At 41.8% G+C, this 17,009-nt stretch overlaps 1 protein-coding gene across 9 annotated transcripts in view; it reads left to right on the plus strand.

Annotated features, from left to right (window-relative positions):
• Window positions 1-17,009, plus strand: part of SYT7 (synaptotagmin 7) — a 107,472-nt gene that overhangs the window by 82,065 nt on the left and 8,398 nt on the right. For 8 of the 9 annotated variants that reach the window (XM_085855309.1, XM_085855310.1, XM_085855315.1 and 5 more), the window contains 4 exons: window positions 7,541-7,645; window positions 8,612-8,723; window positions 9,053-9,163; window positions 10,328-10,484. In XM_085855309.1, coding sequence (XP_085711435.1) covers window positions 7,541-7,645; window positions 8,612-8,723; window positions 9,053-9,163; window positions 10,328-10,484 — 485 coding nt within the window. The remainder of the gene's footprint in view (window positions 1-7,540; window positions 7,646-8,611; window positions 8,724-9,052; window positions 9,164-10,327; window positions 10,485-17,009) is intronic. The other variant, XM_085855311.1, reaches the window with a different exon arrangement.

The following is a 17,009-nucleotide window of genomic DNA, read 5'->3' on the forward strand; positions in this document are numbered from 1 at the left end:
ATGCTTAGCGTGTTGTCGGCGTTCACAACGTATGCCCAATGATAGTCTAACGTATGCATAGCGCGGCAGCATATCGCCGACAATCACGTGGCGTAGCCTATTAAAAGGCTGCCGCTCGACGATTCAAATCATAACCGCACTCGACATCGAAGTGTCAACATCACCGTCATGCCCTGTCACACCTTGACGTTTTAGCCAGCGTATGCCGACGTATGAAAAATTTTCCGAATACGCTAGCACACGTCGAATATTGGGGGGGAGGGTGGCAGGATAGTTGGGGGGGAGGGTGGGAGGATAGTGGAGGAGGTGGGGCAAATATACTATATTCATACCACGGCGAATAAACCCCGACCCCTGTCTGCAGCAGGGGTCAGTAAACCACTTGCACCGTGGCACGTGTACAGGCAAAAATTGCACACCCCTACCCCATCATCCTCGCAGTGGGAGGGCAGGTGTTTTTTTGTACCCGCGACCTGACCCCGGGCACTACTAACGTGTATCCAAAATTTGGTGTAGATCGGCTCAGCCGTGTTGTTTTTTTCCGTCTTTGATTTTCAGCCGTGCTCACGCGCGCGCGCGCACACACACACACACTTTCCTTCTTTAATATAGTAGGATATGGTTATAAAGAAATGTTGTCTGAAAATGAGTCGTATAATTAATGAATGCTGCCCACCGAAGCTCGAAAATGGTGCAATAAGCTGTTTAGGGAGTGAGTGGCTCAGCGTCTGCGCGTTTACATTACCCTCGGCGACCAAATGGGCACTGGCGTATCACTGAGCATATACCCCTCGTCTTGAAACTGCATCAGCAGAACCACCATTGTGTGCCAGAGCACAGCTATATGGCCAAATGCTGTTTCGATGACAGGTAAAGTGAAATATGAAGAACAGTATTAAGAAATGCACGCATCATTAGAAAGAGATTGCCATGATCATCTCTGGGAAAAGGCTGTGCACTCCAGTATTGGGATGAAATATCAATGACAGAAAAGCTAATTGCGGCACACACAGGACCAGGTATCAGATCCAGTTTTCCCTGATCAAACATTTCACATAACATACACAAAGATGAATGGTAACAATATTTTTCACTGTGAGTTTTCAATGTGTTATTACGCACCATCTTTCTGTGGACAATGCTGACTATAGTTTTTTTTAGGAAAGGGGGGGTTGGGGGAACAGCAGGGTTTAGAGGTTAACGAATCTCAGGAGGGCTGGCAGCCAAGATAGCTTAGAGTTCGAGGTGTGCACACATTCACATTTGAGCTGTCTAGCCTGGGTTCGAATCTCAACCCAGCTATAAACTGCCATCCTGGTGTTTCGTATGCAGGGGCGATGCACCATTGTGTGCGCCGTGCATCAGCACGACATTAAGCTGGAGGACCGATCCATCAGCACTAGAAGGTTGCATTGAGGACCTGTTAAAGATCCCATGATGTCTTGCACAAAAGAGTAGGCCAGCTATCACCAGCACCCCAAACAAATTACAAATTCCTGCTCCAATTGGCTGCTGGGAAGGCAATGGCAAACCATCCAGTGTAAACCTTGTTGTCAAGAGACCGTTCAGCAACACTGACACTCTGTATGGTACGTTCATGATGACGTTGATGATCATAATGATAGCTAGCTGAGGAAATTGGGCCTTCCTGGAAAGAATAGAGGTTACTAAAATAATTGTTTTATGTGTCAAGAAGCTTATAATCAACAATTTCAGTTGAAACAGAACAAATGGCAAGAAACACCTGATGACACTGGACAGTAACCAAGCAACATGATATTGGATGAATGCTGGAGATCCCATGAATGTTTAGGACTTTTTATCGGGGAACTGAAAAACCAAGACCGATGTTCCCCTTCAGCCTTCCTTTGACATCACAAAAAATTCGATGTTTTCTTTTCAATTCTTGAATTGCAAAATGGGAAAATTTAGCAAGTGACACTTTTTTCTTTTGGCACCCTTCTTTTATTTTCCTGAACTGCGACCCATGGTGTCATGGCATAACGGCAATCTACCATGATTGCTTTTGCCAGTTGCACAAAATGTGGATTGATCAGTGAATTATTTTCAAATTTCCACGCGTTTCATGGCATCGCGCCATGCCGACGTGTCTCGAGTGGCTCCAGTAACGCAAGCGAAAATGGATTTATGCTGCACAGGTGGCCGAAGGATCGGGAAATTATCCGGGGCTTAAACCAAATCTGTTCGGCTGACTCGAGTCCGTAGCAAGCCGAATAGAAGGTTGCATTTGTGTTTCACGCACTTCAAGGAGCACTGTTACAAAACGAGACGGATGACATCCACGTTTGAGATTGGAACCCCATTTGAAAACGAATGCAGTACCAATGATTCGGGGAACAATAATGCCATCCGTTCCAAGATGTGACAGCCGGCGAGAGACAGCGAACTGAGCCACGATGAGAGCGGGCGCTGATTTATCATCAAGCTTTAGGGTCACCAGAAGGGGTCATCGAAAGACTTTAAATTGCTTGATGTATTGGCTCGTACCGCTGCATTCGCTGGTACGATGTGCACTGTTGAAGAAAAGAGGGAGAACCGTCGACCTATCAAACCCAGTTTTTCTTCCGTGGTCAAATCCCCAAAATCGAAGAGAAGATTTTCATCTGATATAACACTACAATGACTAGGTTTGCCTGCTTTTACGTATTGTATCGTTTTCACAAATTTGTGATTTTATTTTAATTACCTTATTTTCTCCCTTCGTTCTTATGTTATCATCACGTATTGTTGGACTGCAGTTGACACATTGTTTGGCAATATTTGGTACTTTCAGGGGTAAGGGAGATGGGCCCATGTTTAACTAGAACGGCCACTCGGTAGGGCGCATGCCTCTGCCAGGCTGAACCGCTTCCACTCTGTATCCACCCGACAGGTCGAATCTGCATCTGTACCTTAACCAAAATCGAATCGGCTTGTTCTCGTCACCGAACCAACTCATCCTCCTAGTTTTGTCATAACTCGTCCACAACTTTTTTTAATTATCATGCGATATATACGCAGTTTTTTGGTTTATCTCTCAATGATGAAGAATCACTTTTATAATTCAAGTATCCATATCCGGATCTTCACCAAAATCTAATCAATTATTCCATGTCACACACCCAACCAACCTCTCCACCAAATTTAGTCCAAATCTGTCTACAACTTTTTTGAGATATGCTGCTCAAAGACAGACAGACAGACAGACAGACAGACAAAGGTGAAAACATAACCTCCGTCCACCTTTGGTGGCGGAGGTAACAACAACAACAACAACCACAACAACAACATTGCAAAATGAACAGAAATGACAAACTATTCTTTACTTGTGGTTGACATTCTGGTTATAAAAGAACCATTTAACCAAATGTTATGATGTATATATAGTGTTAAAAATGAGGATAAAAAAATTTTTTCTCCAAATTCCTTTTTCCTGAATTAGCCCATTCCGCATGCAGCGAGAGATGGGGTTTTGCAATTGTGTGCGAGTGCGTGCATGCGTGATATCATTGAGGAAAAGAAATGAAAAAAACTCGAGATGTGTGTGGCAGGCCGTACTTTTTATCGTTTTAATGCCTCCTCTGATGAAGTCGACGGAGGCATGATGTTTTCGAGTTGGCCGTACGTACGTACGTACGTTGTACGTACGTCCGTCCGTGTTAATTTTCTCTGTTTTCTCTGCAACCACTTATCCGATTGACGTGAAATTCACACCATATGTGCGACTACTCGTGTAGAATGTTTTAATGACAATTATGACATCAGAGGTCATGTGGTACGGCAGCCTTGTTGGAATTTCCGAAAGCGCTCCATGGAAAAAAAATTGAAACTTGGCACTTGTGACGTACTCTCCATGGGAAACAAGTGTGATTTTTTTTGATGATGTCATAGGCGGCTTCGTTATGACGTCATAATTGCATACGTCGAACGCTTTATCTGATCAGTATGAAAGATTTTGAGGGTCATCTCGGGTTAACTTGTATGGGGAAAAAATATTGATGACGTCGTCGGTCATGTAGTTTGGCATGCATTTTTTTTTTTTTTTTACATAAAAAACCTTCAAAAATCTCCTTCTCCGAAACTGCTTCACAGATCGCAGCGAAACTTTACAGGTATGATCGTCTATCCATGAGGAACAAAAGGTTCTCCACTTATGTCATCGGTGACATGGTTTGGCAGCTTTGGGTTTTTTTTTGAAGAAAAAAAAACCTTTAAAAAACTTCTTCTCCAGAACAGCTTTACAGATCGAGGGGAAACTTCACCCACATGTTCCCCAAGCCTTGGGGATACCAGGGTATTCATGAATAATTAACAGATCACATGGTCTGGCAGCCATATTGGATTGAACGAAAATCTTTTTTAAAAAACATTCTTTCTCTTGAACCACTTCATCAATCAACATGAAATGTCACAATTATGATCTGATAGGAATATGGGGAATATATGTTTTAAAATTTTAACCTGATTGGACGCATGGCTTCTGGAGGGCAGAATTATTTAATATTTTGAATCTGGGATCAGGGATTTAAATCAAACTTGGCACAAGTAGTGGGTGGAGGCATATCTGGCGACATCGAAGAGTGCCGTTCTAGTTTACCATGTGAGCTTTTATCATCAAATTTTCAACAAACCTTTATTATGAGAATATAGAGAAAGCTAATTGATAAAATTTGCATGTTTTTGGTGTTGTTTTAGTCAAGTTTAGTTTGAGTACAAAGTGCGTGCGGACAGGCTTTGTATTTTGAGATGCTTTCTTGTTCCATCTGTTTTCCACATTTCATACCAAAACCCATTTAAAATGTTTGTTCGGTGTCATATGCAGGACAGTACTGTGTCAGACGCATGATGATGAGATAAATGGGCGGCCTGTCTCAATGTCTCAACGTGTATGTTTTCCTGCAATCATTACAAGTGCACAACAACCGTGATCTAGTTGTGTTATTCCACACAAACTCCTGTTGTCGTTGACATTGTTGACCGAAAACCCAGAATGGATAAACTTCACCGTTTCCAATAAATTATTGAATTAAATTTATAATATTTTACATAGTGATTATTTACACGTTCTGATACCGGGAGAGTGATCATTTCTCGTCCAGAGGGAAAGTAAGCCAGGAGTCACTTCTGCGAGTGTGATTTTAATGTTGGATATTAAAGATCCCATTGTGTCTTTTGCAAGAGCAGGCCATTGTGTGTCAGCATCCTGAACAAATTCCAACGCCTGAGATTTTGGCCGGGTCATCTGAGTCGTATTGCAGCTGTTTCTGATCCCAGTGATCACCTGACAGTGCAATGACATGTTTGCAGTGGTGGGACCTGAAGACTGAGTTGGAATGCTTGGTTATCAAGGGAGAAGGGCCACTACTACTGCAAGAGACAATACTTGTTTAACAATCGATGGATGCAGACAGATAACCATTGCGTAAACTTACCAATCTGTATTGTGTAAACAATCACTGAGACCGTCTCGCTCACTGCAATTTTCATCTATTTCATTCACACAGTTCAAAAAGAAACGGTTCTATGCTCCTTCTTTCAACTTTTCGTTTGTTGTTTGATCGGCCAATAAACCTTTTTGGCCCAAGTCTTTGACGATCTGGATGTCCAGGTCTGACGTTCGACTGAAAGTGATTTCGGCAAAGAAATGGTGATTTGTTGAGTGTGCCGGTTATAACTCATCGCCTCTTTGTGAAGGACACCATGGATGTTTACCGCCCACCAAAGACCTGCAGTGTTGGCGCGCGGGCGCTCCAGCGCACACATCGACCCCTTGTCATGCCTGTGAAACACCAAGATGACAGTGGGCTGGAATCTCAAATGGCGAGTGTGAATCCCTCGAAGATGTCCTGACAACCCAAAACGAAATGGCTCTATTGCTGAGCCTGAAACACTATTTAGGCTTTCATTTTCATCCCCACTGTTGCCCTTATCACAACATTCATCATATATATATATATATATATATATATATATATATATATATATATATATATATATATATATATATATATATATATATATATATATATATTGTGTTGGAACAATTTGCACTCTGCTGTTTGTGGAATCTCAATCGCACGTTATCATATTCCGTTATTCAAAGGGCGCAAGCAAAACATACCCTGTGTCGTGTTTTTTATGAGAAGGGAGTCATCACAAAAATCCTAATATTTTGATTATTTTTTTTGTTCCCTAAGCATGACAGGAGTAATTACCTCCGACCTCTACCAACGTAGGTGGATGGAGGTTATGTTGTCACCTCTGTCTGTCTATTTGTCTGTCTGTTTGTGAGCAGAATATCTCAAAAAGATATGAACGGATTTGAACAAAACTTGACAGACAGGTCGGATGTGTGACAAGGACGAATTGTTCGATTGTGCTGAAGATACGGATGCAGATCCAGCTTATCAGTAGGATACAAAATGTGAACTGTTCATCCTGGCGGAGGTATGCGCTCTACCGAGTGCCGTTGTAGTTTTCAGTGTTTTTTTTTAAAGTTGAAATCCTTGCAGACTTTAAAGTCTGTGCAGACTGTTGCTGTCAATAGGCAAATTAATATATTGTTCCTCATTGTATGCAAGGTACTTTGATGTATGCAAGGACTTAGCATAATAAAGAGTTCAAAGAAGGCATTTCAAAACGGGCATCTCATATTTGAGTACATCTCAACAAAGGAAAACGAGACTCATTATGCAAGAAATGTGTGAGCTCCTAAAATAGAAAGAACTCCTCGAGTCCTTGGCCAGCAATATGTATTAGAATAAGAGAAAAGGGTTAAATGGAGCAGTATGGGATTATAATAAGCATACGGTGTACTGAGACCCATGGTGTGAAAAATAATGAGCAAAAAATGATGGAGGAACTCGACAGTTTGGTAGAAAGTTGTCAATTTTGAGGTTTCCCACCATCTGTACTCCCTCTACCGTCTTGCTAAGACCATATGCTAAACATGTCTTTGTTTTATGCCTCTCCTTCTCCATCTATCTTTTCTTCTACATGTTTGTGCATATGGCCTTCGAGATTTACGGAGAAAACCTCAAAATGGCAAACTGCGGTATTCCAGCAGTATGAGGATATTTTTTTTCCATCCTGATTACATCATTGGCTAAGTTATGTTTGATGCCATGACTGTCATCATTCATGGAATCAAACAGTCATTGACTGGCTGTCTCACCTTATTCCCATTTTGTTCCGATTTTTTTTTTTTTTTAAATAAACCTTCAAACAAATTTTTCTCCTCACTCCAAGGTTGGGTACAACCTCCAACTCAGATTGAGCTGTTCATTCAGCCATTAAAACTAGCTGAGGATTTCCAGAGAGCTCAGGCCTGTTTCCTGTAATTTGGCCAATCGTGAAAATATGGCCACTATTAGGCTAACTCATGTACCACCTTGGCTTCCTGTTCTCCTCGCGCAATTTTCCCTGATCACTCAGCAATATGTCTCTCCCCTGCCTTTCCTCGCTTTCCTTTTTCTTTTCTTCTTTCATTTCTTTCTCCATTCTCCTGGCAATTTTCCCGGGTCGCCTGCCTACCCGTCAGATACGGCCGCGTTCTTGTGCTCTCTCTATTCCTTGGCCTGGCACAGCCCGACCATTTTGCTAATGCAGCCGAGGCCCAGGCACCCGGTAACCATGCCGACGCCAGGTAGGACGTTCCTTCCTTTCCTTGTCATACAAACCTTCACACCATCGTTTGTCATCTTGCCATGCCAATCAAGGTCCTCTCATATGATAAACAGTATGACATCATGTACCATGTGACATACCAAAACATCATATGATATCATTGCATTACTCCTTCGTTTGCCTTGTTTTATGCCAACAAGTCTTTTTTTTTTTTCCTTGCATCCACCGCATGTCATGTGATGTCATGGAAATGGCATAGTGGCTCCTGAAATCATGTAACTTGTCACTTGATCACGTGACACCACGGTGTTTCTTTCTTTCTTGTATTCTCGTACTTAGTGTTGTCGATCGTACTGTTATCTTGTTTAAAAAAGTTTTTAAAACTGATATTTATTTCACGTGTTGCTCGTTGTATTTTCCCTGTTATTTCCTTTTAATTGCTGATTTATTTAATTGTTTGTTTTTCTACATCATGCTTCACTGGAATGTGGATAAGCTATCCCCATTGCTGTAATACTGATATTAATGAATGACAAGTCTCAAATATTTTTGAAGACTCTCATTAAGGGCACTCAGATGTGTAAGGGAAAGGGTAGCAATGCAAGCGTAGGGTACTAAAAAAGTTTGCATAGTCAGGTAAGTTTTATGCTTTACTTGCTTACTTTATGGAGACAATATTGTGTAGTTTGTAGTTAATAACTGGAGGAGTTGGGGATGTTTTTTTTTTGTAAGAGTCAGTTTGATGGTTTCGGCGGGTGAACAAGAGAAATGGGGGTACTGACATGAAGTGGAGTAATTTGATCGAGCGAGGGTGAGCGGACAGAGCGAGTTGGAAAAGCAAAGAGTCCAGAGTAGGGAAGGGATTTTTGTTGAGCATTTGTGCAAATCGAGTCGTTAAGTAAATGAGGCGTTACTATGATTTGGAGCTGGAGTAGCATGAAAATGGAGGTAATATGTATTTTGGGTTTCTCTGTGTTTCTGGTAGGCTGGGTGGTCAGGCAAGGGCTGGTACAGCCCCAGAAGAGGGCGAAGTTCAAGTCGACAGCCGCTCGTCTGTCTCCGAATTGCGAAATTCCATCACCAGCGACATGATGATGGTAATGACTGCATCTGCTTGGCTCATTAGTTGTACTTTTAATCCTTAATTTAAATTAAAAAAAAGACAATATTTTCTGGCGGCTGGTAGTTAATTTGTGATGTTGGTGTATTGAGGTTTCTTGAACATTTGTTTTTACAAACAATGAACAAGAACTGCCATAATGTTACTGACGTACAAAGTGTCTGATTTTGAGTGCCACAATAATCTCGGTCGAACGAGATGCCGACTTGTAAACTATTTGACGGAGAGAACGACAGACCAATGAAGTGTTTAGCAATTGAAGGGAGATACTAATTGCTTGATACATAGATCTAGTTATCTCACCAGATTTCTCCTGAGTCTGAAGACGATTGTCAAGAAGCAGGTCTTAACCAGAACCTGGGCCGCATACAGTTCAGCGTCGGCTACAGCTTTCAAGAGATGACTCTGACGGTCAAGGTGATTTGCCTCACAGCACATGATATTTATTTATATCCAAAAAACAAATCCATACTTGCTTGTGCGACTGATTATCCTGTTCTTTATGCCTCAGCTGACGAAGTCACTGGAGGCATTATGTTTTCAGGTTGTCCGTCCGGCTGTCCATCCGTACGTCCGTCTGTCCGTCCACGATAGGTTTTTGTTGCCGCGATAACTTAGGAACAGCTGAAGGAAACCAAGCTAAACTTGGTAGAACTATGTATAATGATGTAAAGATGAACTGATTAGATTATGGAGTCAAGAGGTCAAAGGTTGGAGGTCCTGTGAGATAAAAAAAATTCTGTTACTGAGCTAACTTGGAAATCAGTGATGGGATTTTGACCAAACTTGGTAGAATTATATATTATTATGCAAAGATGACTGATTAGATTTCAGCATCCAGAAGTCAAAGGTCTGAGTCTGTAATCCATCCATCCATTGGGACAACAGCCTGTGCAGAGCATTGGTGCTGCCGAAGCAGTCTCCTTGGCTATCAGGCGCAATCCTGGACGGGTCGCCACTCCAACGCAGGTTACCAGCATGCTGGCACTCATTTTACTGACCTCAGGAGTATGAGAGGCAGAGTCAACCACACCTGGTATTGATTCAACAGTCGAATGGGATTTGAACTCAAGATCCAAGGATCCCAAACCCACCACCCTAACTATTAAGAGTCTGCAATAGGTTTTCTTTACCGCGATAACTTAAGAACGACTGAAAGGATCCAAGTCAAACTTGCTACAAATATGTATAATGATGTAAAGGTAAGAAGATTCCATTATGAGGTCAAGAAGTCAAAGGTCAAAGGTCCTGGTAGGTAAAAATATTGTTATTATGCTAACTTATGAACCAGTGGTGGGTTTTTTGACCAAACTTGGTGTAAGTACATGTTATGATGATTACGATGCAAAAAAGAACTAATTATATTTTGGCCTCAAAGTGCAAAGGTCAGAGGTCATGTCAGGGGAAAAATGTGTTACTTGAGAACAGTTGAAAGGATTTAAATCAAACTTGGTACAAGTATGTATAATGATATAATAATGTGCGTGGGGACATATCAGTCAATATCGTGATGTCGAAGAGTGCCGATCTCGTTTTGACTTTCTTGTCCATGACTACTTTATTCCGTATTTGGTTTCACAGGTCCAAAAAGGCATGGATCTACCAGCTAAGGACTTCACCGGGACAAGCGACCCTTTTGTCAAGCTGTACCTTCTACCAGACAAGAAGCACAAACTGGAGACAAAAGTCAAGCGCAAGAACCTGAATCCACACTGGAATGAAACATTCCTGTTTGAAGGTGTGTCAATGAATCCTGTGTCATTCGTCAACTTGTGTCATGCGTTTGACTCCAATATCGTTCTGGTGCATGGATATGACTTGAGTAACTCTCAGGGCTGTCCCTGTGAGCAGGTTCCTGTGTAAATGACGTCGTTCATCATAGCTCGTGCATATGTTCTTTGGGATGGAAAATTCAGCCCAACCCTTGTTCGGAATGAGCAGGCATGTTAGATTGACTTTGTAAAATCAATTCCTCTTAACTATTTCTTTAACAGTTGTGAAAATCTGGCCTGTGATTTCAATGTCTTTCTGGAGACACATCAGTGAGTGTCTTTCACTTGGCAAGACACACAACTCAATCGCAGCATCTTCAGTTTTCATCTCTCACCTGGTTATCCCCATGCCTTTTGAAAAAACATGGGGAGGGGGGTGGGGGGGTATTGTAATCGTCTACATCTACATCTGTCTGTCTGTCTGCCTGTCTGTCCATCCGTCCGTCACACTATCTTCTCTGAAACGGTTGTGCAGAAATTCATCAAATTTTGGAGTTATGATCACCACAGAGCAAGAAAGTGCGAGAGCAGTATCCAGGGTGTGGGGTCAAAAAGTCGAATGCCAAAAAAATGCAAGAACGTGCACATTTTTAAACATTTTTAAATGAAGCTTTGGACATGCAATCAACGTTTGGGGACACATGAAATATGTAATGAGTTTTTGGGATTTGACATCCTGTTCATGGAGATCAGCGGATGTGGACTCAAAGTCACAGGGATCAAAACGGGGAAAATTTTAACTTTAAATTTGTTATTGGGTCATTCCTGGTGGAACTTTTCAACCATCTTACAACTTTGCTTTCGGTGGGCAGCATGAGGATTTGTGATGGTGTGCCATCGACTTCACTCCAGTTTAAAAATTGCCACCATTGCTTCTGACTCGGATAAACAATTTTGCCTTCAGCTCTGACGTTGTCATGGAACGCCGACTAGCATCAGTGTGGTCTACCCTTATCATGTCCACAGATGTTAGTCCGCATTGACATTAATGTTACATAATGCCATTGCATGAATTTTTCCAATTCTTAGTTTGCATTCAAACTCTCCAAATTATTAAACCGTACCAGCTGGCACACTCAGCATCATTAAATGTTACGTTAGTTCTCCTTGTGAGGTGTGTTTTCAATCATTTGGTTTGCAAAAGCTTTCGAATTAAACTGCTTACATAGAGTGGTCAGTATGCAGTTATCTTTCACCTGCTAGCGTATTTCACCGCGAACATGGTCATTTTTCCACGTAGTGCCAACTTCCCCTTTTTGTTACAGCATATCACAATGGACACGTGACTGCATTATGGAATTTCAAAATAACTTCCTGACATTTACCTTTACTTATTAAGAGCTGTCACAATAGCTTGGCAGTCTGCCCACTCACATTTGAGGTGTCTAGCCTGGGTTCGAATATCAGCCCAGCTATAAACTGTCATTCTGGTGTTTTAGCTGGCAAGTGTGTGTGCTATCCCTCAGAAGGAAGTTAAACGAGGGGATTCGTCTGCCAACACTGGTTGTTGGTGGACGTTAAAGATCCTCCAGAGTCTCATGAGGAGTAGGCAAGTTATCCCCATCACCCAGAACAAGTTCCAGATTGATTCACCTTCAGGTCAGACCAGGTATGGGAGCATGCACTGGAGCAACGTGCCGCTGCGTCCACTTTCTGCCAGTACTCCAGGGGCCTCTGTCTGGCCAACCCCCAGGCAGATGTCTGGCTCATCTCCATCTCCTTGAGATGCTGATCAACCTGCTGCAACCACAATACACGTGGTCGGCCCATTGGTCTCCTCCACTCACGAGGCTCCCTCGCTGAGAGAATCTGGTGAGCAGGATCAGTGTCAGGAAAATGAGCCACATGTCCATACAGCTGCAGCTGATGCTCACGGACTATGCAGGTAACAAATCTTATTTGAGTCTCTCTCAGCAACCGCTCATTGGACACAAAGTCTGACCAGCAATGGCCAAGGATTCTCTGATGAGACCTGGTACGAAAGGAATTAAGTTTCCATCTCAGATCCCTGGGGAGACTCCAAGTCTCACATCCGTCGAGGAAGACTGGAAGCACCAAGGACCTGAAGACTCAGACTTTCATCCTCCTGCACAGGTACCGACAGTGTTACACCCCATGATCCAGTGAATCCATGACTCCCCAGGCCCGACCCAGATGTCTAGTGACCTCTGGCTCACAGCCAGCAGACATGTATATCACTGCCAAGGGAAGTGAATCTCTCCATGACTTCAACGACCTCAACAATCTCACCACAAACAGGTACAGTCAGGATAGAAGCATCCAATATGTCATTGAAAGCCTGGTTCTTAGTTTTGACCCAGGAAACCCAAAATCCCAGTGGCTCCGACTCCTCATTCAGCACATCGAGAGCCCCCAAAAGGATATCTAAAGTCTCTGCAAAGATGACTGCATCATCTGCGAAATCAAGGTCAGAGATCTTGACATTCCCAAACAATGCACCGCAGTTTTATCTCTCCGAGATCCTCCACACAATCCAGTCCATACAAGCGCTGAAAAGTGTGGAGGCCAGTCACACCCCTGAAGAACTCCAGTATCAACTGGAAATACGTCAGAGATGGTACCACCACATCTCACAGCACTCTCAGTACCAGAGTAGAGTTCAGACATCAGATTGATCAGTTTTGGTGCCACCCCACGAAGACCAAGAATCCTCCCGTGGGCATCCCAATTCACTGAATCGAACGCTTTGCAGAGATCAACATAGGCTGCAAGCAGCTCCTGTGGAAACTCTCGTCTGCATTCGCTGAGGACCCGAAGAGCAAGGATACGGTCAATCATTGACCTCTTTGGTGTAAAGCCTGACTGCTCTGGACACTGGTGCTGAAGTAGGTGGTGGTGAACCCTATCAATAATTATCCGAGCAAAGATGCACCTTCAGTCAAAAGTAAGGTCTGGCCAGCTGGTTCATGAAGGACTTGAGTCAGAAACTTTCCACCCAGCCATTTGCACAAGAGGGTGGGAATATTTTGCACCGTTAATGAAGAAGAAGAAAAAGAACTTTGCTTATTTTTGTGCAATTTTCATTCGAAGACTTGAGTCAACCATTCTGATTGCTGTATTTCTACAACTGTATCAAATGTAATTAATTAGTTGGCATTCTTCGTTGTATATTTGTGAGTCATGTTTAGATTTGACTCTTCGTCTTTTCAACCACCACAATTATTCCCACCTTGTGGGATCAGTTGGGTTGGAATTCAATTTGTGTTGGAAAACTTGTCAGAAAAACAGTCCTGATCTCTTTATCCTCCAGCCAGTGAGTGAGTGAGTGGCACGTTGCCTTTTGGACACTGTATGTTCTGAGATTAGAAATCAATCATTTTGACAAAAGTGCCCCCGTAGTTCCCAAGTAACGTGAAGAACACAACAGGCACCGACCGATTTACACATTTGTATGTTCATCAGACAAATGGTGACCATGAGACTTCAGCTGTTTCGTTGATATGGAGGGACTCGTTCGTACTCATTATTTTGCTGCTACGTGAATATAAATTATTATTCATCAGCTACAAATAATTCTTCATTAACGGTGGATCGACGAGTGCAGATCAACTTTGAATCACGTGAACCACGTGATCAATGAAAAATTTATGTTAAAACAACTTGAGTCACATGCACGTGCAGTTGAAAGCAGCCACAGTGATACTCAAATTAATCAATACGTTAATTATTTATCACATAACCAGTTTATTACCTCGTGAATGTGAAGCGAAAAGCAGGGTTAAATGCGGTTCACTTTTGTCCGTCCGTCCACAAACGTCAGTTTATGATCGAGGAACAACTTAATGAAATTGATTGTTACGTTATGAACACAAATCGGAAAATGACCCTGCAGTTCAGCAATATTGGCTCTGAATTTGTCCCAATTGCACATGTGCAGGCAGAGAGGAGTGAAATAATTGTTTTACTCTGTCTTCCCATCTGGCAATCAAGAAGAATTGAAAAGCATTCCAAATAGAAAATGTACCTTTTATAATGATGTCATAAAGGACACATACAACAGGCATTAATAACGAATGTGACATGTTGGATGGGGTGGTGTAATCGACGCTGCATCAACGGTGGTAAAATTCTGGAATTAATTTATTTGTATGACCTTCATGATATTTATTTTATTTAAATTTAATCATACTAGTACGTGCCCGTACGTGCAAAAAAAAAATATATATATATATATATATATATATATATATATATATATATATATATATATATATAAACTTTCAAACCGCGTGCCAGAAACCAACACACAGGCCGTTCCTTTGCTCTTGCGTGCCCGTACGTGCGTGGCCATACATGCGTGCCCGTACGTGCGTGGCCATACATGCGTGGCCGTACGTGCAAACCACAAAAAAAACAAAAAAAAACTTTCAAACAAACACACAAGCCGTTCCTTCACTCTCGTAAAGGATGACTGGATTGGGGTATTGTGTTTCTCTATAATGCGCATAAGAAATCGAGAAATTATTAGAATACAGTAAGTCATCACTATCCGGAAGTGGTGCGTGCCCGTACGGAATGTTCACATGCATTCCACGAATTACCGCGTCCATTGAAGTAACAACTGCTGTGATACTTACACACACAGAGTTAATTAAAATCAAGTTTACCTCCCTGTCTTTGCTTGCCATGACATTCGCTGCCATTGACCATTGCCACTCCTACGCCACGGTAACTAAGGCGCTCTTTCCCCATCGGCCACGCCTACGCAGCAATGTATCTTGTCATTGGTTTGGTAAATAAATGGCGCAGCAACGTGTCTTGTCTTTGGTTTGGTAAATAAATGACCATAACTTGGGAAGCACTTGTCCGATTAATCGCAAATGTGGTGAGCTTCATACTCAACACGTGCACATGAGAGAATAGGAAACAACAACAACACAATACCCTGGCAATTTGGAATCCGTGTCGTCGGCTATGACCCTTTGGCTTCCGGTTTTTGTCATGGGGAATGATGTGTCCCGGGAGATAAAGGCATCGTCGGAGACATGAAAGACCCAAATATCACACATGGTGTATATTTCCTCCACTGATTTTAATAAAGATATCTCCCGCATCATCAAAAAATAATTTTTAATCGTGATTTACATTATTTGATCGCTGATCCCGAATCCAGGCCGAAGTAACCGGAAATTGCAGCATCGAATGAAAGAAGAATTCTACGTTCGCTTCTAGGCTTTGCTTATTCCATATTATCAAACCTGGAAAAGGCACATACTCAGGTCCCCGGCAATATAGCTAGCAAGTTTCAATTAGATTGAACCAGTGGTTGTCGAGAGATAGCGGTCACACACACACACACACACACACACACACACACACACACACACACACACACACACACACACACACACACACACACACACACACACACACACAAACACCACACACACATTGCTGGAATTATAGATAGATACTTGAATGCTGTAGAACACAAATCGCCTTGCTATCCCTTCCAAAAGCCTCCAGTTTTGCAGTACTTGGACATGTTGTGTAAGGTGGTGTATAAGACTGCTTCAGCGGTGCTAAACTTCCGGAATTTTTAGCAGCGTCTCGCGTAGCGAACGCTGCTCATAGAGAACTCGGCGTTGTTCTTCTTCTTGTTCTTCTTCTTGTTCTTCTTGTTCTTGTTCTTGTTCTTCTTCTTCTTCTTCTTCTTCTTGTTGTGAAGACAAAACCTTAACCTCTAGGACTCAGCTCTTTTATATACAAGATCCGGATCTCCTTAAATACTAAACACCTGTACACATCCTCACATTGAGGGTGCCTTTTGAGAGCGTCTATCATGAACTTTTCAATATATTCGGACATTTGCTTTAAAGTTTCGAAAAGTTCACGTTACTATTTAAAGATTATTCCATTTATCGTATTGTGATTTCGTAAATACACTATATATCGTAAATACGTAAATACATTATGACGGGTCTTGCTATTGGCTTAATCAAGGCACGTGATGAAATATCGGAAGTTGTTGTTTGTTTGTTTTTGTTTGTGTTTTTTTTTAGCCGACAAAACCTTTAGGACGCTGCTCTTGGACACATTTGTCCTTTTTTTATATGACCTTTAAAATAATTATTTCATTTCAATTGAATCGTATACAGTACTTGAACACTGCATAAAGTAACAAGATTCTATGAACTATCGAGTTATTTACGGACTAATTCATTAAAATGACATTGTATCATCATCATAATTTTAATCTCTCTTTAGCATATCACTTTCTCAATAATATGTTACGAAGTAGTTTCTTTTTAAGACTGGGATATATTAACACGAAGAGAAGCTTTAATTATATAGCCAATAAAAAATCAAAACAATCATTGCAAGCTGTTTGGGAATAGTCCAAGTCTCACATCCATATTATCTACAAATTATGCATCTGATTGAGTTTCTGCATTTAAAAAAAATGAAATACTGCAGTTTGAATATGAATATGGTGCAAACAATTAATTAACGAATGTGCTTGTTAAACG

Source organism: Eptatretus burgeri, chromosome 14 (genome assembly GCF_056783735.1).
Source record: "Eptatretus burgeri isolate ZD-2024b chromosome 14, Ebu_testis_v1, whole genome shotgun sequence".
In the NCBI taxonomy this organism is placed as follows: domain Eukaryota; kingdom Metazoa; phylum Chordata; class Myxini; order Myxiniformes; family Myxinidae; genus Eptatretus; species Eptatretus burgeri.